The sequence below is a fragment of the Actinia tenebrosa genome, unplaced genomic scaffold, assembly GCF_029948245.1.
Source record: "Actinia tenebrosa isolate PJP-AT-01 unplaced genomic scaffold, QUT_ActTen_1.0 PGA_scaffold9__36_contigs__length_13948895, whole genome shotgun sequence".
Taxonomy (NCBI): Eukaryota; Metazoa; Cnidaria; class Anthozoa; order Actiniaria; family Actiniidae; genus Actinia; species Actinia tenebrosa.
Window position 1 is genome coordinate 5,772,701 of NW_028292586.1, and position 25,679 is coordinate 5,798,379.

The 25,679-nt window shown below is 36.7% G+C and overlaps 3 protein-coding genes across 4 annotated transcripts; 2 read left to right on the forward strand and 1 right to left on the reverse strand.

Annotated features, from left to right (window-relative positions):
- Positions 1-379: 379 nt before the first annotated feature.
- LOC116292895 (TBC1 domain family member 13) lies at positions 380-14,066 on the reverse strand. Its single transcript, XM_031700244.1, has 17 exons — positions 14,047-14,066; positions 13,894-13,967; positions 12,644-12,684; positions 12,074-12,135; positions 11,747-11,840; positions 11,208-11,290; positions 8,973-9,037; positions 8,275-8,369; positions 8,019-8,090; positions 6,152-6,211; positions 5,688-5,754; positions 5,003-5,101; positions 4,667-4,731; positions 3,951-4,029; positions 3,317-3,398; positions 2,845-2,902; positions 380-2,216 (listed from the first exon to the last, which is right to left on the reverse strand). The coding sequence occupies exons 1-17, from the start codon at positions 14,061-14,063 to the stop codon at positions 2,088-2,090; spliced, it is 1,242 nt and encodes a 413-aa protein (XP_031556104.1). The 5' UTR covers positions 14,064-14,066; the 3' UTR covers positions 380-2,087.
- A 449-nt stretch (positions 14,067-14,515) lies between these two features.
- Positions 14,516-16,273, forward strand: LOC116292892 (uncharacterized). Of its 2 annotated transcripts, none has more exons than XM_089024887.1 (3): positions 14,516-14,622; positions 14,706-15,648; positions 15,895-16,273. In XM_089024887.1, the coding sequence occupies exon 2, from the start codon at positions 14,711-14,713 to the stop codon at positions 15,635-15,637; it is 927 nt and encodes a 308-aa protein (XP_088881013.1). In that variant the 5' UTR covers positions 14,516-14,622; positions 14,706-14,710; the 3' UTR covers positions 15,638-15,648; positions 15,895-16,273. The 2 variants fall into 2 exon arrangements, with proteins under 2 accessions (XP_088881013.1, XP_031556102.1); XM_031700242.2 differs by having other exon boundaries at positions 15,966-16,273.
- A 3,732-nt stretch (positions 16,274-20,005) lies between these two features.
- LOC116292888 (heterogeneous nuclear ribonucleoproteins A2/B1) lies at positions 20,006-24,733 on the forward strand. Its single transcript, XM_089025196.1, has 3 exons — positions 20,006-20,125; positions 21,911-22,865; positions 23,371-24,733. The coding sequence occupies exon 2, from the start codon at positions 21,913-21,915 to the stop codon at positions 22,846-22,848; it is 936 nt and encodes a 311-aa protein (XP_088881322.1). The 5' UTR covers positions 20,006-20,125; positions 21,911-21,912; the 3' UTR covers positions 22,849-22,865; positions 23,371-24,733.
- Positions 24,734-25,679: the final 946 nt, after the last annotated feature.

Sequence of the window (25,679 nt, forward strand, 5' to 3'; positions counted from 1 at the left end):
TAGCACCCAGCGTGTTTATATTAACAGGGTTCCCAGGGGTCAGGGAAAAGTCAGGGAAAAACACAGTCAGGGAAAAGTCAGGGAATTTTATTTAAAGTTAACCATGAGTATCTGTGTGATACTCATACTGTTTGCAATTTTCGAATAGACTGATAAATCTTTTCTGATAATGAAAAAAAAAAAGTTTAATTACGCTGGGTACTCTGTCTAATATGTTAAGAGCGGGGCCTAGGTAAAAGTTAGGCATGTGGCCTGTGCTCGCCCATGCTTGCCCACGCGGCTCAACAAGGTCAGTGAAAACTGTTACTTAATAGTCAGGGAAAAGTCAGTGATATATCATGGAACAAAGACGCACGGCGGTTTTTTTTACACAGATTGATCAAGAATAGGAGCAATTTTATTTTTCCGTCCAAGTGAAAAACATCAGATATCCTGTCTTAACATTTGTGAAACACTATAGATTCTTACAAAATACTATGAATAAAATTAATGGTTATAAAAATTTTGATAAATTGAAAATACAGCCAATCTGAAGGGAGAAAAGTCATTCTACATATTTTTCGTTGCTGTCAATCAAAAACAATTAGTCAGTACCTTTTAGATTCTTGACTGGCAGCAGTGAAAAACCAATTTCACTACTAGCTATTGAAATGTTGGAGTCTGCAGATTATCGAAAACCGCAATAGACCAAATTCAAAACTCGCACCGATGTGAGGCTTAAGTTGTGAACAAAGGAATCTGGCGTGATTCATGACTTTTGAATCACGCCAGATTACTTTGAGTCACGCCAGATGCCTTTGTTCACAACTTAAGCCTCACAACTAAGCCTGCGAGTTGAATTTGGTCTATACATGGTAATACTAATTAATGCTAATTAATGCTAATTAATGCTAATTAGTACTTTTTCATGTTTTTTTTTGGTTGCATTTTGATCACTTGGACCCACAAGTCGACTATCTTTATACATTAGCAAAACTGAGGTCTGGAAAAAAGCATCCAAACCAGACTTCCTTTGAACTCAGTAAAAATAGAATTTCATATCGATAATTAATGCTAGAGTGCACGCACTAAAACCGTGAACATTAAATAGTACTAATTAGTACTATTTCATACGGAATCCTTTGTTTTCTATTGTTTAATTATCACTATTTAGTACTAAAAATTAGTATTTGTTTCACGGATTTAGTGTGAGCACTCTACTTTGCTCTATATACACTTTGTGAAAAATCTATCATACAATAAGGTTTATGGATAATAGAGAGATATTGATTTTACTTTTAATAATAGTTAATTTTATTAGTCTAAACCTACTAATGGTCTAAAACCAATCCTGAGCTCTGATTGGCCGAGCTACTAGTGGTCTATTAGTGATAGACCACAAGTAGTAACATGTGCCAGTTTTGAAAACCCACAAAATGGTGGCTAACCTGTGTTTTCACCGGCATTTCAGAATTCTTTGTGTCCATCTATTTGACAGATTAGTAGGTTTAGGGCTTAGACTAAATCAATAGACCATTTCATGGATCCCGTTACTCAACCTCAGCCTCGTCAGCGTGTACTATATTCTTTAGAAATTGCCTACAACCTGTGAAATTTTTAAGTGTTTCAATTGTTCGTTGATGTGTAAATTCTTTTCATTACTGCGGACTCTAGTCAAATTCTAAAGAATAATTACACTCTGACGAGGCCGAGGTTGAGTAACGGGATCTCTAGACTTCATGGGACACTTCAATCAGACAATAAGTCTTCTAATTGTTTCACAGCCTTTCTCAATGACATGCGCGCTTTAGCGATTGTTTCTGTCGCAGCAAAGTAGGTTTTGGTGGACGACAATCTATGCGTTTCCATGACATTCTATAGGCAGGTGCCCTTGAAAGCTTTATGTTTTCCAGTCCAATGTTATGGAAATCCTTTGAGTGACATCCACCAAACCTTATTTTGTCTCAACTGGGAATTGTACGATTTTACTTATGTGATTGAGAAGCCCTGTAGAAAATACCAGGTTTTAAATTACACAAAACAAAATAATGGAATAAGATCTACTATTTACAAATACTTTTAAAATATTTTGAGGTTATGTTGTTAAACTATTTCTTTTTCAGGCTAAATCCTGGTTTTTGGGTTTTTTCTCTGGGGGACTGTTGATGGGACATTTTTGGATGTTTCAATTCCATTGCTTTTGATAGAACTCTGTGTATATCAATCTCTGGATAGTTCTATGGATTGAAAAGACAACATTTCAATGAGGATAAATTCTTTTTGAATAGTTTGTCTAAACAATTAAAATGCACCTAACACCTGATACAATACTTTCAGTATTGGTTCCAAGGGCGGGTCCAGGGGGGCAAAGGGGGGCTGAAGCCCCCTCCTTCAGCAGAAAAAAACGATCCTTTTTTATATTGTTTTCCGTTGTGTCGACGGAAGAAACTCAATTAGCCCCCCCTAAACTCAATTAGCCCCCCCCTAAAATTTTGGCTTGATCCGCCCTTGGGTTCTAGATCAAGTGAATGGTAAAATATTTCTTAATTTGAATGTTGCATCTTTAGTTATGAAGTTATATGCTTTTGAGTGTATTTGTTTTAACTTTTAATACTAAACACTAGCCATTATGAGACAACAAATGCTTTTTAAATACTGTTTGTGTGAACCAATCAAAACTTGTATACCTAATGAAGCATGGGTGACGTCACAGTCAGTAACATAACGGAAGTACAAACCTTCATCGGTTAAAGACCCAACATTCAAATGAAGAAGTATTTCACCATTCAACTTTTCATTTTATGTAGAATCAATACTGAAAGTATTGTATCAGGGATTAGGTGTACTTTAAGGATTATGTCTTACTTGTAACAACTTCATACTTATGACAAAGTCTCCAGCAAGAAGTTGGTCTCTTATAACACTGTGAAAAAAGAAATAGACAAAAATCTGTTATCTTCTATCATCAATTATATTTATTCAATATTAATTCAATACAACCCCCGAATCAGTACGGGTAGGGTCGGCCAGAAGCATATTAATGTACTGGAATAGAGGCTTTGCATCCTCACGTGATGGCAGCCATGACAGGAGGCACAAAAATAGTCTTTTTCCCCTTTGGAAACTGAAATCAGATTTGACTAGATGCACTATAGAAGCACCCCATTATTATTATCATTATTATTATCATCAGCAGTTTTGCATAAACATTGCATTGTTCCTGCTGGCATAAACCTTCTGTTGTGAAACCCCCAGCTTATATTCTAACTAACAGTAAAGAAATTTCATGGGCATCGCATTACTTCTGTGGAAAGTTTTGTTTTTGCGTTCTACTCACATATGCATTGCACAACAGACAAAGTTGAGGAATTCAAATCTCTTTTCATCAGCAAACAGAGAATCCCAAACACGAATGACATCTGCGAGGACAAAAATATATAAGAAGATTAACTTATGAACATCACTTTAGTTGGGAAATTGGTTCTTGATCACATGGTATATGTCGGATAACATCAAACCAATAGCAGATATTAGACTTACACCGTATTGCCTTTAAACAATTTTCATTTGGGTCAGTATTGACCCAAATGCCTCATCTTGAAATAATAATTATTGTTTGAAGGCAATAGAGTCTAACTCTGATACCTGCATTTGTCATCTCATGAGACCCAAAATCTATAGGGGATTTTTGCCTGCAGGCTGATGGTGCATAATAGGACACAGGATACCCTTCGAGGTATTGTACGCTGCACCAAATTCCAGTCCGGCCCGTAAATATTACAATAAAATGAACCCCTTGAGAAATCATATTTAGGACTCGAACCATGACCTCCTACAGAAAGTCAGATGCTTAACTCACTGAGCCAACTGGGTAGCAGTTAAAGTAAAATCTTGGATTTTATCTTCAAATACTGTTCCAAATATATTATGGCAGAGAATGGCTCCTCTTTGTTACACACATTCTTACTTACCAGGAAGTGGGAATTCTTGAGAGAGCATCAATGTTAACCATCTAAAACTATAGAACTGGGGTTTCATCTGCTGTTTGTCCTTGAAAAAGATCAAATCAAAGAAATATTGAGCAAAGGTGTCTTTTTTATTGTAATAATTATTATAATACAATATTAGGAGCATTCTACAAAGTCTCAATGCTCTTACAAGAATGAAGAAACTAAAATGAAGAAATAGAAACATAACATGTTTTTAAGAATCCCAACTGGCAAGGAGGCAAACCAGTTGGCTATTTATGATGGTCAAGAAACTGAATTATTTTGTACTAATCAGAAATCAGGACAAAATACAGTGTCAGCTAGTGGCCAGAGTGGGACCCTAACCTGGCACCAACAGAGTGAGACTGATGCTATGATCACTCTACCATGCTGCCCCCTCCTTGGATGCCCCTATATGACATGCCCTGTCATCGCAGCCATCATCAACATCATCATCTATTATTATCTTCATCATCATTAACTCATCATCTTTGTCAAAACCATCATCATTACCATCATCAATATAACCATCATCGTCTTCAATCATCATCATCATCATTACCATCATCAATATAACCATCATCGTCTTCAATCATCATCATCATCATTACCATCATCAATATAACCATCATCTTCAATCATCATCATCATCATTATCATCATTATCAATCATTATCATCATCAATATTAAAACTCACTAAAGATATCCATAACTCAGGATCCTTCTCCTTAAGTAAGTTGAGTAGATTTTTCATCATATTTCCTGAGAATAAAACAACAGGTAATACAGTAGGTAATTAATGAAATAATAAACCATTGAATAGGATATAATAGAGGTTTTGCATCATTATGTGCCAAGGCCCATAATACAGCTTGGGCTTCCTGTGGTTAGATGGCAGAACAATAAAATCCCTTTGCTCTTGAGAATAGAATTATTTTTTATGTAAAAGGATTGTATTGTTACTGCCATCTAACATGGCTGCCGTCACGTGATTGTGCATGTATGTATTAGGTACAAATGGTCAAGATCTCACCTATGCCAGTGGCAGATTCATCTAGACTCTTAATAAAATTGTCTCTTATCTCAGACATTAAGTTGGTAAAACAGAAAAATGAGTCTGCTTCTGCATGAGCTGTCAATCAAACAAAAAAATTCCAAACTGTTAGCACTCTTATGTATTTAGGTCCCCAATAATCTCTTTTGCGTTTTCAACAGCATGAATGGAGGATACCAGAAGTGGGATATAACCAATGGCTTATGACTTGCATTAAGGAACAGAAACACGGTGCAACATTGCGAGCAACATTGCAGGCAATGTTGCTGAAGTAGGATAGTTTTCTACTTCAGCAATGTTGCATGCAACTTGTAAATTGCATTGTGTGTCATGGCTCGCAAAATAAATGGCATGCAACATTGCGTGCAATGTTGCACTGTGTGTCTGTAGGTTTAGCAGACCTGTGGGCTTACAATTAGGTGGGGGGGGGGGGGGCAGCATGTACCAACTATGTTGCATGCATATACTGTAGCCGGTAGTAAGCATTGATATGCATGCATGCAAGTATTATATATCCCTTATATGCATGTACAAATGTAGTATTACTGGAAAGGAGACTGACATAAAATGTCTGGTGGGATTCTGGTGTCACTGATTTCCATGTCATTCATTTATTCAAATGAACAGTGTACCACCTGTCAAGTACAGTGTAGGATTGCTTTACCTTGCCATTCTGGATTGGAGTGGGAAGCAAAAATATAGTATAGTGGTCCAATAATCTCATTCATTCCCTGCAATGGAAAAAAGAAATATGTGCATTAATGGAAGATATCAGTGAGGAAGTACCTACGTAGCATTCAGTAACATATTCATAAAATATACTGCAGCAGTGTTCTATGTAATGTTTACAGCAAGAGTGCCGTGTCTGATTAACAACACAAGCCTGAAGCAAACAAGTGTAAATAATAATAATAGAGAGTTTTAGATTTACATTCACAGCAAACATGAAACGTCAAATGACCAGTAAAAAGTCGTAAGTAGTAAAAAAATAGAAGAATATTTGTGTGTGGTGAGAAGTTTGCAATAGCTACATGTAAAATACAGGAAAATGATGAGAATGTGGTGACGTTTGCCATTTGCAAGAAGGAAAAAAGTCAATCTAAAACTCTCTAATAACTAATAAATTACCTGTACATATGATATTCCTGGATTCAACTTTGCATATATAAATAATATTCTCTCTACAACCTGATAACAAAAAATAATTATTATGTTAGACTCCAGACGTACTTCCCCTATAAATGAAAGGTGGTTAAGGTCCCAGGGGGGGAAGGGGGGGGGTACTCCGCCAGAATTTGGGTAGGGGGAAAGGGGAGTTCTGCTGGGATTCTGAAAGGGGTACCCTGTTTATGATAAAAGATATAATTTATTGCATTGAGTTCCTGTTCCAATTATCACGTCATCTCGTGTATCATTTTTTTACGACAATAATGACCAGTTTAGGTCAATACGAAAGTAGAAAGCCTGAATACGTCAGGAAACTCAGGAAGAACTTGGAACTTGAGTGAAATTGCATACCCTGTTTATGACAAGAAGCTCGAGAAACCATGCCCTGTTCAGCGGATCATCCCTGTGTAGTCCATATATGGGAGTACCCCCCCCCCCCCCGGGTTAATGTACTCAACTCAATTAGCAGTAGAAATGAATAAATAACCAGTGGCTAGCAAACTTAGACCTCATTCCATGATCAAATTGGAATTTAGTTGATTTTTGTGAAGGGAGGAAAATCGGAGAACCAGAAGAAAAACCCTTAAAGTGCTACTACGACGAAAATCGCTCAAACTTGGATTCAGCTGAAACTTCCTAAGAATACTCTTTAAAGGTCCAATAATCACTGAATGAAGTGTTTTCTAGATATTCAGGACGAAAGTATGATATTTTTACGATTATTTTTTGGAGTCTGTGACGTCATACACTCAACATCGAACATCGCTCCATACATTTCTTTGTAGTTTATGATCAAAATATCAGTAGTAAAGGGAGAAAGAAATACCCAAACACCCCAAAATATAACTTATAGTCACAAGTAATGTGAAATAAGCACATTAGCCACCCTTTGGGCTTCATAGGAATAAAATAAATTAAGGATTTATATACAAAGAAATATATGTAGCAATGTTTGATGTTGAGTGTATGACGTCACAGACTCCAAAAAATTATCGTAAAAATATCATGCTTTCGTCCTGAATATCAAGAAAACACTTCATACAGTGATTATTGGACCTTTAAAGAGTATTTTTAGGAAGTTTCAGCTGAATCCAAGTTTGAGCGATTTTCGTCGTAGTAGCACTTTAAAGTACTCGAGTTCAGTTACAGAGTTTAAATCTGCACTAAAGCACTGCCTGTTCACCAGGAGTAACCGACTTTTTTTGAAATTTTTTCCACAAACTTGATATTCGTCTGGTCCTTTTGTAAAAAGCATCGAGATATTGTATGATGCATTTGTTAAGAACTTTATATTATTTAACAATTATTCGCTGAAGGGGAAGTGTTTATTGGGGAATATTTACCGAGATGCGAGTCTTCAAGCAGTGAGGTAAATATTCCCCAATAATCAATGTGCCTGAGACAAATAATTGTTTTAGTATATGTACACTGGTGATTCTTTCAAAAAAAAGAAGATGAAAGGTATTTTTTTTCCGGTAACAGCAACAAAGCGGCTGGCTGCCATTTTGAATTTTTGCTCGAGGTGATTATCTTGTGATAGTGGGAGTTTCTTGACCAATCAGCGCACGAGATTTTCTATAATAATCTGTGTATTTTTACTAAAATTATTTATTATTAGAGAACTGGCAACAAACAAACTCTACTCACATGACAAGCCCAGTGGGACTCAAATACGGTCCCTTTGGTGAGAGGAGAGTGCACTCTTACCACTACACCACCCGTGCTTCCCAAAATACTAGCATCCACCTCTATACAAACCTCCAAATTTGCCTCTCTTATACTCACCCAAATTCATTATTCCCTAATGATCTTTAACCTTGATACATACCTCCCAATGTGCTTCTTGACCCTTTTCTAACACGTTGTATTCTTCTGCTGCAACTTTTTTGATTGTACATACCTGAAAATATAAAAAAGATTACTGAAAATCACTGGTTCTAGAAAGCCATCCCTTAGAGATGCCACATATAATGGCCAGCTGAGATGACTGCATTCCCAGAAAGGAATAATGAGCCAACAATTTTTGGTTAGCATTTTCTGATTAGAATTTCATGGTCAAAAATACGTCTGGCAATGAAACTTACATTTGTGATTCCCATTCTACTTGTATTCACATGCGAAGCCTCAAGGTGTTGATTTTGAACTCTTTTTCTTAGTGTTTCAAAGTCTTTGTCATCACCTGCACACACAAGAAATACCCATTATAATGAAGAAGAAGAAAGAATTGAACTAATGAATCAATATCATTATGAAGTCTTTGGGTGGGTAGACTGACTGGTATTCAGTGGTTTGGCACTAAAGTTGTTTCACACTCAACCAGTTTGCACTTATGTTGAGTCGATTTGTTTTGTTCAAAAGAATAGTTGAAGTATATAAACATTGACTATTGGACACACATTAGTCTGCTGCTTTGCAGTCCTTAGACCATCTGTCAGCCATTAATCTTCCGACAGAATAGACTAGATAACAGAATGAACTAGTTCAACAGTGTGGTGGCCATCTCCAATGGATTGCTAGGCATTATGGGCATCCAGGGGGCAAATAAAGCTTTGTTGCAGTAATGACGTCAATTGGTATTAACAGGTTACTACAAGTTAAAGAATACAACAGAAGATGAATTAAGACTGAACATTGATCACCTCTACCCATAGTAAAAAAAAGACAAACACACAAAACTCTATGTATTTTCCGTCATCTTTGTTTTGTTTTGCCCCCTGGCAAGATGGCCACCTCGTTATCAAGTAGGAGTTACTTTTACATTGATCATCTTTATATCACAGACCTATCATGTCTTTGTTGGGATACTTGGTTGCAATTTGGAAGAATGATATGTCTGGCAAAAGCCTCCTAGAACAATGAAAAAATATCATTCTACATCTCAATGACAAATCTAAAGCTCTTCCGAGAGAAGATCGGCAACACGACAGACTTTACAAAGTTCGAACTGTTGTTGATCGTGTTTTACAGCAATGCCGCGAAGAGTACATGCCAACAAAGAACGTTGCTGTAGATGAAGCTATGGTTAAGTACAAAGGCAGGCTTGGGATGAAGCAATACATGCCCAACAAACCCATCAAGAGAGGAATAAAGGTCTGGGAGTGTGCCGATTCCTCAAATGGCTACGTGTTGGACTTCCAAGTTTACACGGGGAAGAAGCAAGATGGCGGAGTCGAACATGGCCTTGGCTACCGTGTCGTACATGATTTAACACGGACAATCACAGGCAAAAACCATCATGTCTTCTGTGATAATTATTTCACATCAGTTCGTCTAGCCGAAGATTTATTAAAAGACCAAGTCTATTTATGTGGCACGATAAAAGCTAGCAGTTCGGGTTATCCGAAGGAGTTAGGGAAAAAAAACCCCGACGTGAAGCGCTTAAAACAAGGCGAATCCTTGTTCAAACGAAAGAACAATCTCGTGGCAACGGTTTGGAAGGACAAGAGGCTTGTCAACTTTTTAAGCAGCCAGTCGAATCCTGTTGGAGACGACACTGTAAAACGAAAACAACGCGATGGAACCATTATCGATGTGCCTAGCGCTCCTGTAGTGAAGAGCTACAACGCCAACATGGGTGCTGTTGATCGCAGTGATCAATCTCGCGGCTACTATGCTGTCGGACTCAAGTCCAGAAAGTGGTGGAGATACCTATTTTGGTTTCTCATTGACTTGAGCATTGTAAATGCCCACATTTTAGAAATGCTGGCGCCAAATCATCGCTCACGAACACAGCTTCAATTTAGATTAGAACTTGCAAAGGACTTGATCGGCGAATTCAGTTGCCGCAAATTATCCTGTGTTTCTGGATCTTTGCAGGGTGGCCACTGGCCTATTCCCTGCACAAAAGGCCTCTGCAAAAGATGCCTAAGGAAAAAAGAAAAGAGCTGGTGCAGATTACAGTGTGAACTGTGTGGAAAGCGAGTGTGTTTGAAGTGCTTTCGCAACCATACCGCTAGTGACCTAGCTTGATTGGACCGACTTTGGACGCGCCAAATTCAAAATTAACTTAACTTTAATTATTTCATATTTGTGAAAACCACTTGACTTTCATGATAGATAACTAGCTTATTCTTTAGCTGCATGTCTCAATATACATTTTTATCATTTCTATATTGAATTATTGATCTAGGAGATGATTTATAGTAAATCTAATCCATGTGTTTGCAATATCAAACCTAGAACAAAATGGCTGAGCAAGTATGTTTTAGGTTCTAGGATTTTCAGTAGTATATTCTCATCAGATTTTATGTATTTACTACCTTATGATGTTTAAAAATAAAGTTTGATATTAGATCTATAATTTTTCTTTCTATTGTAATGCAGTACCTTAGCTTGCTTTGGCATTATAAGGCAAAATCTAAGGCATACTCAATACTGCACAATGAATGTTAATGACCCTTGGGATTAGTGCACAACGTAAGCAAGATTCCCCATGGGGCATAAAGGGTTAAAGATTAATAAAATAACAGATTATGGCATCAAACTATTAAGGTTGATCAGGGTTCAAAGAGAGGGAAGTGGCCATTAAAAGAAATCACAACTCTGTTACTCCCATTTTCACAAATATGCAGCCTGGACAGTAAAATTCAAAGTGTTTGGTATTTCCCTTCTGCCAATGAAATATTAGTACGATAGATGAGTTTTTTTAATTAGTAGTAGTGGCAAAGCCAGACACCAAATAGTTCTATTGGATGTGTAATATTGAATTGAATCATTGCCTATCAAACTAAATGAAAAAGAACATTTTAAAACTGAAATCATGAAATTATAGAGAATAGAAAGCATTATTGTTGTTCTACTTTGACTGTGAACACTCGAGTTTGTCAACCAATCAGATAATAAATGGAAAAGAATAGAATTCGAGTTACATGTATTGAAAGTGTATAAATTTAAAACTATTCGAGGAGAAAAAAATGATGAAAGAGAAAGAAAAAAATGAAAGTATATTTACACAAATAAAAATAAAATAAACTCAAGTGTTTATAGTTAGAGTAGAATAACAGAATGCTTTGATTACCTGCAATCTTTGTCTATTTGTAAAAGTATCTCGTTGTCTTTAAAATATCCCATCCACCAACTATCTGGGTTTGGATTCAAAGGCTATAACACAAGAATGACTCAAATCAGCATTCTTGAACTAATTCATTAAAATTTTCAATATTTCTCATTTACAACACATTCAGGACCGCCATCTGGTTAGCTCAGTTGGTAAGAGCGTCAGTCTGTTGTGTGGGAAAAATAACTGAGGAGAAGGTGCTGCCTTTGTAATTATATCTGCAAATAGTTAGACCTTCAAGTCTTCTCGGACAAGGACTTAAAACCGTAGGCCCCCGCTATATAACCCTGTATAAGGCAGACGTAAAAGATCCACTGAAGATGCTGGTGACAACCATCTTCAGTGCCCGTGCTAACCGGCTGCCTTATCAATTGCGTCGCAAGGCCTGTGAGGCATCAAGCTGTCCACCCAGGAGTGGTAAACTTATGTCATTTCACCCTGGGTTGCCCATCACCCACCACCTTGGGCTTAATGCTCATATGTACAATAGTTCAACATACATGGTCTACGTGTGTGTCCTTTCCCTCTGGGCCAGATTGAAGACCTTGGCTTTCATCTATGATGATTTCCTGCACAAACTGTTGATAAACTGACCTATGTCAACAAACATTACAATATTTACATTCATTGTTATGAAATAACAAAATTTACATTTTAAACGATGAAATAATAAAATTTCAATATAATGCCACACTCATAAAAAACTGTCTTCAAAATGTGCTTATGTCATCATTTAAACATCACCATCCTCAATGCATCCTCAATCCTCTTGTTGATAAGAGTCTTAGAGGCAGGTGAGAACCAGACTGTCTGGTTTTGACCATTACCTCTGTTTTGATAAAACTGTGCTCCATGTCTCTCGTTCTGGAGGTAGATATCCCAGCATTAACTATCAATACAAAAGTACAATACTGAATTCATATAACATCCTTTCTATAAACTCTGGAATAAAATTCTCATTACAGGTAGATTGAAACAGAACAGCACAAGGCATTTCCAGTTCAGATCTATGAAGCTATGGGACGACCTCAAATTTGGCATATCTAAGGCCCCGTCCACATGTATCTGGAAATTTTTGTATCCACAAATTATTTTTTGCGGATACGAAAATGTTTGCATCCACACACAGCGTATTTGAATCGTTTTAACTGTCCACACATATCCGTTTTCGTAAAATTTGCAGATACGGATACAAACATTTCCGGACACGTGTGGACGCACCCCATATCTGAAAAAAAAAATTTGCGGATACAAAAATTTTCGGATACATGTGGACGGGGCCTAACATGTAATTTGGACCTGAAAAACCATTTTAGGAGTATTCAATAAAATTCACAATACATTATGATGTGACAGAATAGATGGCATTCCTTTCATCAATTACAGCCTTCACTTACTTTCCAGCAAACAGCACGGATGCCTGACACATCAGGAATTCCTGGAATGAAAGAATTAAGAAAATGAACCAAAAAATGTCAATTTTATTCAACCCTGAAACAACCTGTCCCTGCTTTCAGAGCCTATTTTCCTTTTCTTTTGATAAAGTGAGAAAAATAAGACTCTGCCAATGTAGAGCGTTATATTTGTCTCGCTTGCGTGGCATAACTTAGCAACGCTGTCATGATTTTGACAGTCACTCTTGTCAAACAACGCTTGGCACCAAGGTGTGTTACATTTGCTCATGCACACTAAATGTACCCAGCTCAAAACCGGTTTCTAAAACTGGTTTCCTTTGTGCAATGTATCAAAGGAAACATTCTACATCGGCAGAGTCTCCCTCTGAAAGAAAGAGGAGAGACTTCACTAGCAGGGGAAAAAAATCTCTGAGCTGATCTGTCAGAGTATGAGTAACTGACAGAACAACTTGGATTTTGCAGACTGGGGAAAAATGGGGTTGGGGGAGATGTGAGGGGTACCACAGATTTTGGGATAAAATGTCAATTGCTTTGTTTGACTTTACTTCATTTCTTTTCTCATGAAAAAAATGTCCAGCAGCTGAATCCCACGTTATAATCAATTGCATTCTTTCTTGACAGCACAAGGTGGTCAGTGTGAAACATCCATTAATTTTGTAACAGATAATAAGATTCATTGGCTTTTGTCAAATGATTTAAAACCCAGCGATAAGGATTTTCTCAGGATATCAATAATTACCAGAATTTTCAAACAAAGACATTATCTTCAGAGATAAAGTTCGTTAGAGAGATTGTCATCTTCCTGGCAGATCTTTTAATTGTTATAGTTCTGTAAGTACTTTTCACATAAACAGCAAAATTTATATTCAGTATCACTTTAAACCCAAATTATAAACAGAGAAAATGAAAATGTGTTTTGAGTTTTCTAAAGCGACAAGACGAGTCATGTGTATCCAACAAAATTACGACTAATCTCCCGGAAAAATATAAACTCGTCTTGGTCCCGAACTTGCAAAACAGTTACCCTTTAAAGCTTATATTTTATCTGAAGGAAACCTCTCAAATAATAAAGCTTTTAACATTTGTAAATTTAAAGAATGAAGCTTAAAAGATATTTAAATATATAAATATAATCAGAGAAAAGAAAGTGTTTAAGCTCGTAAAGGAATGCATAATCCTATATTTAATTTGGAATTTAATTCAAACTTTATAGATTTGCAAGCGTTACTTACCATTAAAACAGAGAGTTCGCAGTTTTCTCATGTTAATGACTGGTGCATTCAGTGCAGCCTGAAACTCAGCAACCCTAGAATTGGAAATTCGGATGAAAACTTTAGTAAAATTTCTGAAAGAGAAATTGAAAGAAGCCATCTTTACAACATTACCTCTGTTTGTACGCCATTTTGAAAACTGAGATACGACACAGGAAGCCCAAGTTTTGGAATTTTTTAAGGGATGTGTTGACGCAAATTCTTAAACGCCAAATTAATTTGGAGAAAATTTAATTAGTCCCGTTCCGTAAAAGAAGAGAAATATTATTCATTTATAAAACTATAGTTTTTAAAATATCTTCATTTAATATTCAAACAAATAGATTAAGAATTTACGCTTTTATGATGCATTTTTTTAAAATACTTCTATTATCAAAGCAGAGTAGACGAGAAATTTGTCGTGGTACTTAACTTATGAAGTATTTTGAAAGCATCTTTTCAATTAATTTATTACAGCTGATCTTCAGGCGTAATAAGAGTGACAGATAAAATTAATTCTGAATGGCTTTCAGCTGTCAATCAAAAAGAGAGTCATCCAATGAAAATGAGCATAGAATTCGGGCCAATGGAATGGTTAGTATACACACGTGCTCCCTATGACACCTGGCATCACTTCCTTCATTCTTTTCATCAGCGTCCTCCATTTTGAACGAAAGTTTTAAGATTTAAACCAGAACTACGATATTTAAGGTAGTTTTTTAAGCTTCCTGAGGTATTCTAAGGCTAAATATTGAATCTAGGTTTGTTAACAAGTATTTTTCGTTTGTTTTTAGTGAAGATGGCAGAAATGAGCAGTGAAGAGAGACGACAGAAACTATTTGTTGGTGGATTGAATCGAGAAACCTCAGACGACAATTTGAGAGAGTACTTCGAAAAATATGGCGAACTAACTGATTGCGTGGTTATTCGTGATAGTGAAACAAAACAATCCCGGGGTTTTGGTTACGTTACGTTCAAAGATTACAGAGTAACGAAGAAAGTGCTTGAGGTAAAGCGAACGCAGGGACCTCACGTAATCGATGGCAAAGAGTGCGAGGTGAAGCGAGCAATCCCCCGAGACGATTCCAGTAGCACAGCGCATCAGAAGACCAAGAAAGTGTTTCTTGGAGGAATACCAGATAGTGCGACCGATGAAGACATTCACAACGCTGTAGCTGATGTATTAGAAGCCAATCCCGTACTAGTAGACTTGATCAAAAAGAAAAACGAGCCAGATAAGCACCGTGGGTTTTGTTTTGTGGAGTTGGAAAATGAAGACGATGCCGACGAGCTATGCTGCATTAAGAAAATCGAACTCAAAGGGAAAATGGTCGAAATCAAGAAAGCAGAACCTAAGGGAGGTAGTGGTGGTGGCGATAGTGGTGGTCCCCGAGGAGGTCGGGGAGGAGGACGATCTTTCGGCGGTGGTGGAGGTCGAGACTATGGCCGAAGCAGAGGTGCTGGATATGGCAGTGGTGGTGGTGGATATGGGGGTGGTGGATATAGTAGTTATGGGGGCGGCGGCGGTGGCTATGGTGGTGGTAGCTATGATAGCTATGGTGGTGGTGGTTATGGGGGATATAGTGATGGGTATGGGGGAGGTTATGGAGGAAGTTACCCGTATGATAGTTATGGTGGTGGTAGTATGGGTATGTATGGACAGAGTTCGTATCCTCCATCCAATGGTGGAAGAGGTGGCCATGGAGCACGCTATCGTCCCTACTAAATGTTCACAAGGTGAGTCTTGAGATATGATTATCTTTCCCTTCTTCCCTTGATTTTGATAGTATTTTTGCTTATCAAAAGTCATTTTATTGTCCTGGTGGTCTTTTTAATAGTATTAAATTTTTTGCTTGTTATTTTTTGTATTTCAAAAATTTATTCATAATATTTCAAGTAAGGTAAGGCAAATTTTCAAATTCTGGAACAATTTAAAGAAAAAAGTACCTAGTTTAGATTTGTTTATTATGCTTGTTTTTTCAGTTTTACAGTAACATCTAAGGACTTGCCATAGTGTTGATCTGATAGGATCGGTATTTCTGTCTTACATCTAGGTGTCTAGCACAGAATGATTGCAGTCTTAGTCAGATTACCTAGGATCAGGGCTAAGTTAAGACTTCAAGGACCTAGCAACAACCTAGGGACAGCATCTAAACTTCGTCAGAAGCGTCGTCAATCAGCATGCCCAGAAGAATCCTAGGCCAGATGTAGATGAAGACTTAGGACATTTTTCTATATAAATTATATTGTCTCATAGTGTAATGCATTTTATTACGTTTTTATTCAAGAAATTTTCCATTTAGATAAGTTTAGTTGCGTATACGTATTAAAGTAAGGTTTAAATAAAGTCATCATAAGTCAGGCTTGCCATATTCAGTGTATTATATATATATATTGGTTTCAAATGAGATCGACAGGAACATATGCTGGAACTTCGACATTTTTTTTTGAGTAGATTAATCTTTTGGAGTCCCCTCCGATCCCTTCAAAAGCTCTTCAGTATCTTATCCATTGCTGATCTAATCTTCGCAATACCTTGTAAGAAAATATGAAAAAAGAAGAAATAGTCTAGGGATGTACCTATCCGGAATTCATTTCAATTTTTGGTTACTCCTAGCCGTACGTGTCTTGGCATTCATGTTGAAAAGTTGGAAAATAGCTACCAGTATTACGATCAAGTTTTTTTGTGTTTTTATGTATTTTTGGGTTTGATTTATGTTTTCTCTTCAGTGATGTGCAAAGATCAAGGTCTTCCAGTCTACTGGAAACATTTGGGTCTCCTCACTACACCTCATTCAACACTCCCACCACCGTGTAATAATCTTTGACTGTAGATATTTCCATGTCTGGTCTGTAAGTTCGTTTTAAAAACAGTCCCAAAGTAGTTTTTGTTTAAAACATCAGTCAGCTGGCTTAACTGTCTAAGAAGAAGAAAAGGATCTAGAGTTTTAATTCAAACCACAATTTCCCTCGCTTTGCAATTTTAGTGTTTTCAATCCAATTCCTTCATTGATGGTCATTGAAATGCAAGTTGGCAAACAAAACATCAAACTTTAAGGGTTGCACTTCTACAAAATTGGTTGTAAGCAGAAGACTTTACAATTCTAAAGGTCAGGGATTTGGGCTTTTTCAATGAAATTGTTTCACAAACTGAACTCATTCCAAATTTGATGGATATTTTGAAGATGCTATTTTCATAGAGTTATTGATGTTGAAAATGAACTTTTGGATTTCAAACAATGTTTGGTGCCAATCAGTGCCTGTTTGACTACAGAAGTTTCTTAAATCAGAAAATTCAAGAATTATTGAGTAGCAGAAGAGTTTACTGACTAGTGAACCATGAATACATAAAAATCTTCTACATTTGTTTGTGTTAGGTAAGTACACAGGCTCCCCATAGTAGTGAGGAGAACCATAAGAGATGGTGGTGCAGTTCATGGACCATTAAGGTAAGTAAGACAAAGTCTACCAGCATTTTGCTTGGTACTATTCAGCTGAGTGAATAGAGAAAAACATATTTTCAACTATTCCTCCCTGTAAGGGCAACTTTTGATTAGTTTGTGCCACATGCACTACCACTACATTCATTATTTACAACACTTGACTCACATGTTTGATTACTACAAGGGAGATAAACTGGAAAACCCCTATTGTTAAGGGAGAGAACACAAGAAGAGCTCCACTTACAATGTGGCTCAGCTTGGACTCGAACCTGCCACCCAAGGTGTCCACTTACTACATAATGGTAAGAGACAGTGCCATAGAAGGGCATGCCACCATAGACTCTACAAGAAAGTGGAAAACACTATTCTTTCAAAGACCATGGGGGGGGGGGGGGGTGACCAACCTTTAAACGAATTGCAAATCTTACAGCTTTTGATATAAGAAAATGCATTTGTCTGCAAAAATGAAAAAATGAGAGACAAGGATAAGAGGATAATGTTTAGTATTTCAGTCAGTCCAGTGGAAAGTAAAAGATGAGAAAAAAGAGTGAAACAATATCATATAAAAATAAGTGAGAGTTTTAACAAAAATCTAGTGGAATCTGTGATTTTTTTGTTGCCATAGTGATGAGAGTTTTCTCCTCTAACCAGTAGGACCTAGGTTCGTGTCCATGACGCAGTAGCATGTGACGAGTTGCTTGTTGGTTCTTCCCTAACTAACTATTGTATTCCAATTCAATAATGGACTGAGGGCCAAAGGTCTCTTAGTCTCCTATGCAGCCGCTAATAGTGTAGTCACGGCACGCTCACTCCCCTAAGCATTGCATGACGAAACTAATAGCGGCTGCGTGGGAGACTAAAGGTCTCTTAGCCCCTGGCGATTAAGAGGCTGCCACCCTTGTAAAACAACATTTTTCATGAGTGTGGGATTGATGTTCTTGGGAGAGATGAAAGTATCTTTCTAATAAACACTATTAGTGTCTGCATTTATATTACCCCCCTCTACCAGGAAAGTGACAGGGAGGGCTATGGTCTCCCAAAAAAACTTTTTTTCTTCTTACTAGTATCTTATATATACCAATTTTAGCCCATACCCCCTTATATTGGGCTGCCTGTGGATTGTAGATTCTCTGTTATTTAATGCTGATTACATTGCATTAGTAATTCAGCTTCTAGGCATTGAAGGACATCAGGCAACCAGTGTAGGATCAAACTACTCTTTTTTGCCATGTGCTGTAGCTCCAGTGTCTCATGGACAGATGATGAGGTGCTCAAGAGATTATCTGGGACAGCTCTTACAGATGTAATACTTGCAGTGTTCGTCTGGCCTCATACTCCTTGGGCACTGACAAGAGAATCTCAGGTACTTGGGTGGTGGACAAAATTTTGGAAGCCACCCAAAAATATGTACAACTAATAAAGGGTCAAGTGCATTTGAAACATTTTATAGACGTCATTCAAGTTAAGATACCAGTGTCAGGAAATCTATGACTTGCACAAAAATCACATTTTCTTATGTAAATATTGTTCCAAAAGTTCTAGAGTCATGCCATCAAAATGTCTGAGTTAAACTCTTGTCAATATATCTATGTCCCAAATAAACAACATTAACATACTTCATTTTTACAGTTCCATTAAGTGACCATGAATAATGTTCAGAACTAAGGTTGTAGTTGCCTTGCATGATAAACAAAAGTTTTGCTTTGCATGGAAACTCCAAACTCAACTTGGAACTCTTATTCATGGTATAACTGAACTGTAAAAGGGAGTATTATACCATCCCATGTGCATTGTGAAAGTGCTTATGTATTTGTATTATCAACAACAAGTGAAGAAATAATAAATAAAGCAAACTTAAATAAACAAGTATTATTTTGATAACTCATTTTAAGTTGAGAGAGGATAAAAGGGGTGAGGGACTTCCCTTTTTAAGGAAAGGAGTTTCATGGCTACAAGTAAAAATAGCCCCCATCATTTGAAAAATAGTTTGATTCCAAGATATGATGATTGTTCTCAAAAGTGTTGTGGGTGTGCATGTTAGTGAGGCAATTTTGGGAGAAAGCGTTCAAAAATCCTTGTGCCAGCATTTGATACGCTTTCACTTTTTTTCAATGGCCCATAAATCACCATTTTTAAGTACCATCCTTCCTATCTACCTGATAGAATCTCCCGCCAAATCCTTCCACCAAATCCACAAGAATCCAGCATGAATTTATTTCAGTGCAACATGCAAAACTATGTCCATATTTAATGTGTTGGCATACTTCTCTGCACTGGCTTTTTCCTGCCAAATAAATCATTGTTAGCACATGTACTCAGTAAAATGCTTGTAAATGTTGATATCTAGGGGGTACATGTTACCCCCCTCCCCATCCCTCCCTAATCCAGTGATAAAAATAAAACTGGATGGAAGTGAATGAGTCATTTTACCAACTTTCAAGTTGTCACATGCATCGGATTTTTCAAGCTACATTAATTTGTTACACTGTAACTCTCCTACGCCTTTAAAACCAGTGATTATAATTTTCTTTGTATAAAGATCACTACTAAGTGGTTACATCAAGGTTAAAACAAATAAACTTCCAGAAAAGTGGTTATATTTTTTTGTTTTTCTTGTTTTTATGAGAATATTTGAGGAGTGGGATCCCTGTGGTAAATCGATCGTGATCCTCGTGTTTCATGTAGCTTTGCGCGTCCTTTCATATCGTCAAAGGAAACACAAAAGATTTAGAAGTATTTCCACATTTAAAACTAGTGAACCGCCATTTAAGGTAAGCAGACGATAAGACAAAAACTTTGAGTGGTCACATAACATAAGTCCGTAAATACGTCTTTTAAAGTTCATTCCTAAACGTCATTGGACTCCAAAAAAGTGAGTATTTTCGACGGTTGCGAGCGTTATTAGGAATTTTCGTTTTTTTTAATTCTTACATAATTTATAGAGATACAATAGTAAAGTTTATAATGCCATGTAAGACATGTCATAAGAACATGTATGCCTTGTAAATTCGAGATGTCATTCAACCCCAAACTTATCCGAAGTTTGAATTTGAAAAGTCATAGTGAACGTCATACGAGAGTTGCTCGATGTTAATCATTCCATTTGACTTTAGTGTCTCTCTTTTTCGTAAAACTTTAAAATAAGCTTTGAATTACATTTAGAAGTATAGTTTTGTTGTTATAGTCATTTTAAAACTTGATTTCTTAGCACGATGGCTCAAAACAATCTCGGATGGTACGGGATTGACTTCAGCATAAGCATCATACATCAGATAAATAGAGTCATTGTCTAAGTAACGCTGCAGTTAGTTCACCAAAATTGGGTTCGACTTTTAAATAATTTTGTAAATGTTTATTTTCCTAAAAGCGCTTTAAGTTTTTTTTTGAAATTTCGAGTTTTCGTTTGTCTTTGGTTGTCAAAAAATTTGAACTGATTAAAACAACATATTTTCTTATTATTTGATGTATAAATTTCTCCTAAAAGACCTACATGGAATAGTTTTTTCCTCAGTTTGAACAGTAAAGAAAAGTTCATATAACTGTGGTGTGGATACAGTGCAATACATTACATGTTTATTTGCTCATAATTTAAAAATTTGTCACAATATTGTTGAAGAAACATAAAGTGGATGTGCTGTACCATGCTGTGATAGTTATGTATCTACCCCTTGCTACTCTCTTCCCTGTTCTGCATGGCATAGCATGCATGGCTAAAACCTTGATTTCAGTGAATCGAGGTTTCTATGGAAGTCAATTGAGCAATCTATGTGGGTCTAGTCAATTCTTCGATTGCACGTTACGTCATTGCGGCCTCTCGAGGGAGCGTTGGTGCCATTAAACAAAAGATTTCTTATTAGCATCCATTGTTAACGGCACCACAATGGCCGCCATGCTTTTGTCTTTTGACTCCCTTGGGAATGCTTGCAACCCATCAATACATACAAATAGCTTAGGGGGCAATTAAGGCTATTTTGTATCCAAAGATATGTAGTGATCTTGTCTGTTGTGATTGGTGAATTCAATTCTCTAACAAGACGGACCATTTGCATCACTTTCTTTTGAAAAGAACCACTGAGGACGTATAAAAACCCTGGCAGTGACCACCCTCAGTGTCTACACTTCATACTAACCATCTCTCATGCTTGTAAACTGCATAAAAGCAATCTGACATTCACAACTCGATGTAAAGCACCTTTGATCATATCCATATAGAAAGGGTACTATATAAATCATTATCATTATTATTATCATTTTGGTCTAAAAATACTTCATACTATGAATAAATAGACGACTGAGATGACTGCCCTTAATGTTCCAATGTCTAGCTGCGGTAAAATATCCATACCCCACGCACATAGGAAATTGCAAATTTTGGAGGGGAGTGGGGTCAGAGAAAGAACAAAATTACAAAGTTTGTATGGAAGAAAATTGGAAGTTCCTGGGAGTAAGAGGGTCCTTTTAAAATTTCCCTCCGTGATAGGGGTATGGATATTTTCTGGAACCACACAATAGCAGTGTTTCTGTCAAAGCTATAACCATACACTGTTGTCTTCTAGATATGGACTCGACAAGTGAAGAAAAACTATCAAAGCTCTTTGTTGGAGGTCTTAACCGTGAGACTACAAAAGATAGCCTAAAAGAGTACTTTGAAAAATTTGGTGAGCTGAGTGACTGTACAGTGATAACAGACAGCAACACAAGGGAATCTAGAGGATTTGGCTATGTTACTTTCAAAGACCACAGAAAAACAACAGAGATTCTTGACATGAAAGCAAAAGGTGAACCCCATATTATCGATGGTAAAGAATGTGAAGTAAAAAGAGCAATCCCAAAAGATTCGGCCAACGACCTCGCACAGCTTAGCACAAATAAGATCTTTATTGGAGGCTTACCAGAAGATGCAAAACAGGATGACATCAAAGAATTGATTAATTCTAAAATAGGCAAGGAACCAAAATCGATTGTATTGCTCATGAGGAAAGATGATGAAACAAAGAACCGTGGTTTTTGCTTTGTCGACTTACCCTCTGAAGATGACGCAGACACCCTGTTTTGTTTAAAAATGATTGACATGAACGGCAAGAAAGTAGAGATCAAAAAGGCAGAGCCAAGAGGTAGAGGTGAAAGAGGGCGTGGAAGGGGACAAGGGCGAGGTTACTCAAGAGGGGCACAACACACAAATGATTATTATCCTGGATATGCCAGTAATTTCATGGGTAGTGGTTATGGAGCCTACGGCAATGGATATGGATATGGCGCTGGTGCATACAATAGTTACAGTACCTATAGAGGTACACCTGCATACAGCTATGAAAGTCCATATGCTGCATACAGCCCAGGTTATGGTACGTACGATGCAGGGTATGGTGGAATGGGGATGTATAGCCAGGCACCCTCCAGTTATGGACCAATGAAAAATTATGGAGCAAACGGCAGTTCAGGATATGGTAGCAGTCCCAGTTATGGAGGCAGTGCAGGCTATCGGCCTTACTAGATAACTTATTTATTAAGGTATGTTAAACCAATGGACAATATTATATAATAATAATAATAATGATAAATCGCATAGATTTTACCCATGTAAATAGGACTAGTGAATTCACCAAGGAATGGTAGTGAATTAAATAACTAGTTGTGAACTGTATAAAATTGAAATGGAAGTTTTGAATACTAAGAAAAGGAAAAATGTGTGAGTGAATTGTGAAATATCTTATTCATATTATGATCATTATTTTGTAATGTTTAAAAGTTTTTAACAGAGCAATGGAAAGGACAAAGTCAGCCTATTTTTGCTGCAGGACAGCATAAAACAAAAACAAGCAGGCTAGTTATTTTTTTAATTGGAAATAGTTTTGATTATTACTTTAAAAAAATATTCAAATCAAAACAAAATGTAAAGTATTTTTAATCAAATAATTCATACTGTAACATAATGTATATAATATTTTTGTATTGTTGAAGTACATTTTTGTAAAAAGATTATCTAAGTTTTCAAGTGTCTTTATTTTACACCTAGGTCACTCGCTAGAACAGTTGAAGTCTATAATCAGATCAGAGATAATTAGGGCAGCCTGGACTTAGCTACATCACTCATCCAATCAGGAATATAACAACCTTTATTGGATTCATGATAGATGCAGGACTTGAATAGATCTGACGTAAATAAAGAGATGTTGATGACATTAACAAGAATGATGGCACAATTTTTGTAGTCTGAATTACAAATAGATGCTACTCCAAGCAAAGCTGCTGCTCAAACATTCTCTTAAACTATTACTAACATTACTAAGGTTTCAAAACCATTCAACCTTTTTATCTTACACTTTCTGTTTATCATTATTTTATTGTTGAAGTTGAGATTAAGGTCAAATTAGACGGTACGATTTTCGCCTATAACCATCGCATGGAACCTGCTCACATCATACTTACGACATGAGTTGTGTCATGTAATTCTGTCCTACAACTCACTCAAGTCTGTTGTAGGCATGTGGATCTAACCTAAGTCATGTTGTAAGTATGGCGTGAGCAGGTTGCATGCAATGGTTATAGGCGAAAATCATACTGTCTAATTCGGCCTTTACAGGGAAAAGTTGTGCAACTTGTTAAGTTGCAATTTTCAAAGTATATGTTGCTTGCACTACCTTAGTGTTGGCAACAAACTTGGCAAAAAGAAGCTCCCTAAAGTCCTTTCAATGATGAAAAGTTGTTGCACCAGGGGCAATGCTTATATGTAACCTATGCAGCATTATTTTGTCCAACCTTGCAGCAGAGCAGTGTTCATGTAAGAAGTTGCATGGCTACTGTTGCACATGTCAATGTACCTTGAATACTCAAATGTGATTGGATAATTTGTGTAAATATTTGTCGTAGTGGTCCTGATTGGAGTACCCACACTGTAATATTAGTATGCTGACAAAAAAAAGAAAAGAAAAAGTACTTACTAATTAGCACTAAATATCACATAAGCAACAAAAGATTTGGCACTGTATAGCACTTCTTAGTTGTTTCATACTTTTTCATGGATTTAGAGTGTATATATCCATGAAACGATTACTAGCCATGTAAAAATTTAGTTGCATAATAGCTAAGAGTTCACTCGGGTATGAACCAAACAAAGACGCGTAGAGGTATTTGCTTTTCCAAATTTCTGCTCCAGTAGTATCCACTATTTCGTACAAAAATAGCTGCAATTATTAGAGAATTCATTTTTGCTTTTGTTTCATAAATATATGGCATGCACTCTATATTCTGCACCCTATTAATACTATATGACTGTTTAAATATGTGTTTGTGATCATTTTTACTTTATTGCTTTAAAGCTAGTTTGTAAATCTTATTTGGATATTAAATTTCAACCATGGGGTTGTTTTCTCCTCTTACATTATAGCTTAGCAAGGTCTTGACCATGGGGTGTGTGTGTGGTGTGGGGGGGGGGGGGGGGGGGATGTACCATTTTCCTGCCAATACATGGATACACAGCCATTTGCCATTTCCATAGAAATCCTTCATGAATTAAATATGAATTTTGATGCCAAGGTGCAAAACAGTAATTTGTAATCACGTTCAAAGGAAGACTATCAAATAAATCATGAATCAAAGTTTACTAGAGACTCTGACATAGAGCACATGCAGTAAAACCATGAAACAAAAACAAAGTTAATACTGACAAATAGTAGCCATTTAGTGACTAATAGTTGCTAGCACTCGACCAGAATATTTATTAAACAAGAGACACAAATGGTCTCTTGTGTATTGTCTTTGTATGATAAATGTTCTGGTTGAGTGATAGCAACTATTACTTCCTAAATAGTGCTATTTGTCAGTATCAACTTTGTTTTTATTTCATGGTTTTACTGCATGCGCTCTAAATGAATAAATGTAATTGAAGATACCTGTTTGAGGAGTTCTGATGATATTAATGAAGACTTTTCATAAGGCGAGACTACCTACCTTCTTTCAATCCAGTGTAGACCCTCGTTACAAATGTACACTGGATTGAACGAGGGTAGACGGACTCACCTTCTGAAATGTCTCCATCCATATCACCAGAACTCTGCAAGCGGGTATCTTCATTTACATTTATCAAATAAATAGAAAATAGATTTATCTTTAAAAAGAAAAAGCAAGAAAGCTCTAAACTCTAGGGTCTCAGATGTGATTCCTGGACTTGGCACCACAAAACCAACATGCTTAAACCCCATGCCTTTTTAAAATTAGATCTGACAATGAAGAAACTTGTTCTGTAAAAGGCCTTTTCAGGTTTTATTTCTCTGGTATTCCAGCTGATCTGAGAAAAACATTTTGGCCATCAGAATCAAGAAAATT

Excerpts from the sequence above, each read along its gene's own strand:
- LOC116292892 (XM_089024887.1), top strand. The coding sequence starts at position 14,711 with ATGGCAGAAATGAGCAGTGAAGAGAGACGACAGAAACTATTTGTTGGT.
- LOC116292888 (XM_089025196.1), top strand. The coding sequence starts at position 21,913 with ATGGACTCGACAAGTGAAGAAAAACTATCAAAGCTCTTTGTTGGAGGT.
- LOC116292895 (XM_031700244.1), bottom strand. Across the intron at positions 11,841-12,073 it reads ACAGTTTTATCAAAACAGAG|GTCAGTTTATCAACAGTTTG; the intron begins GTAATGGTCAAA and ends TTGTTGACATAG. Across the intron at positions 2,903-3,316 it reads GTCTGTTGTGCAATGCATAT|TGTTATAAGAGACCAACTTC; the intron begins GTGAGTAGAACG and ends CTTTTTTCACAG.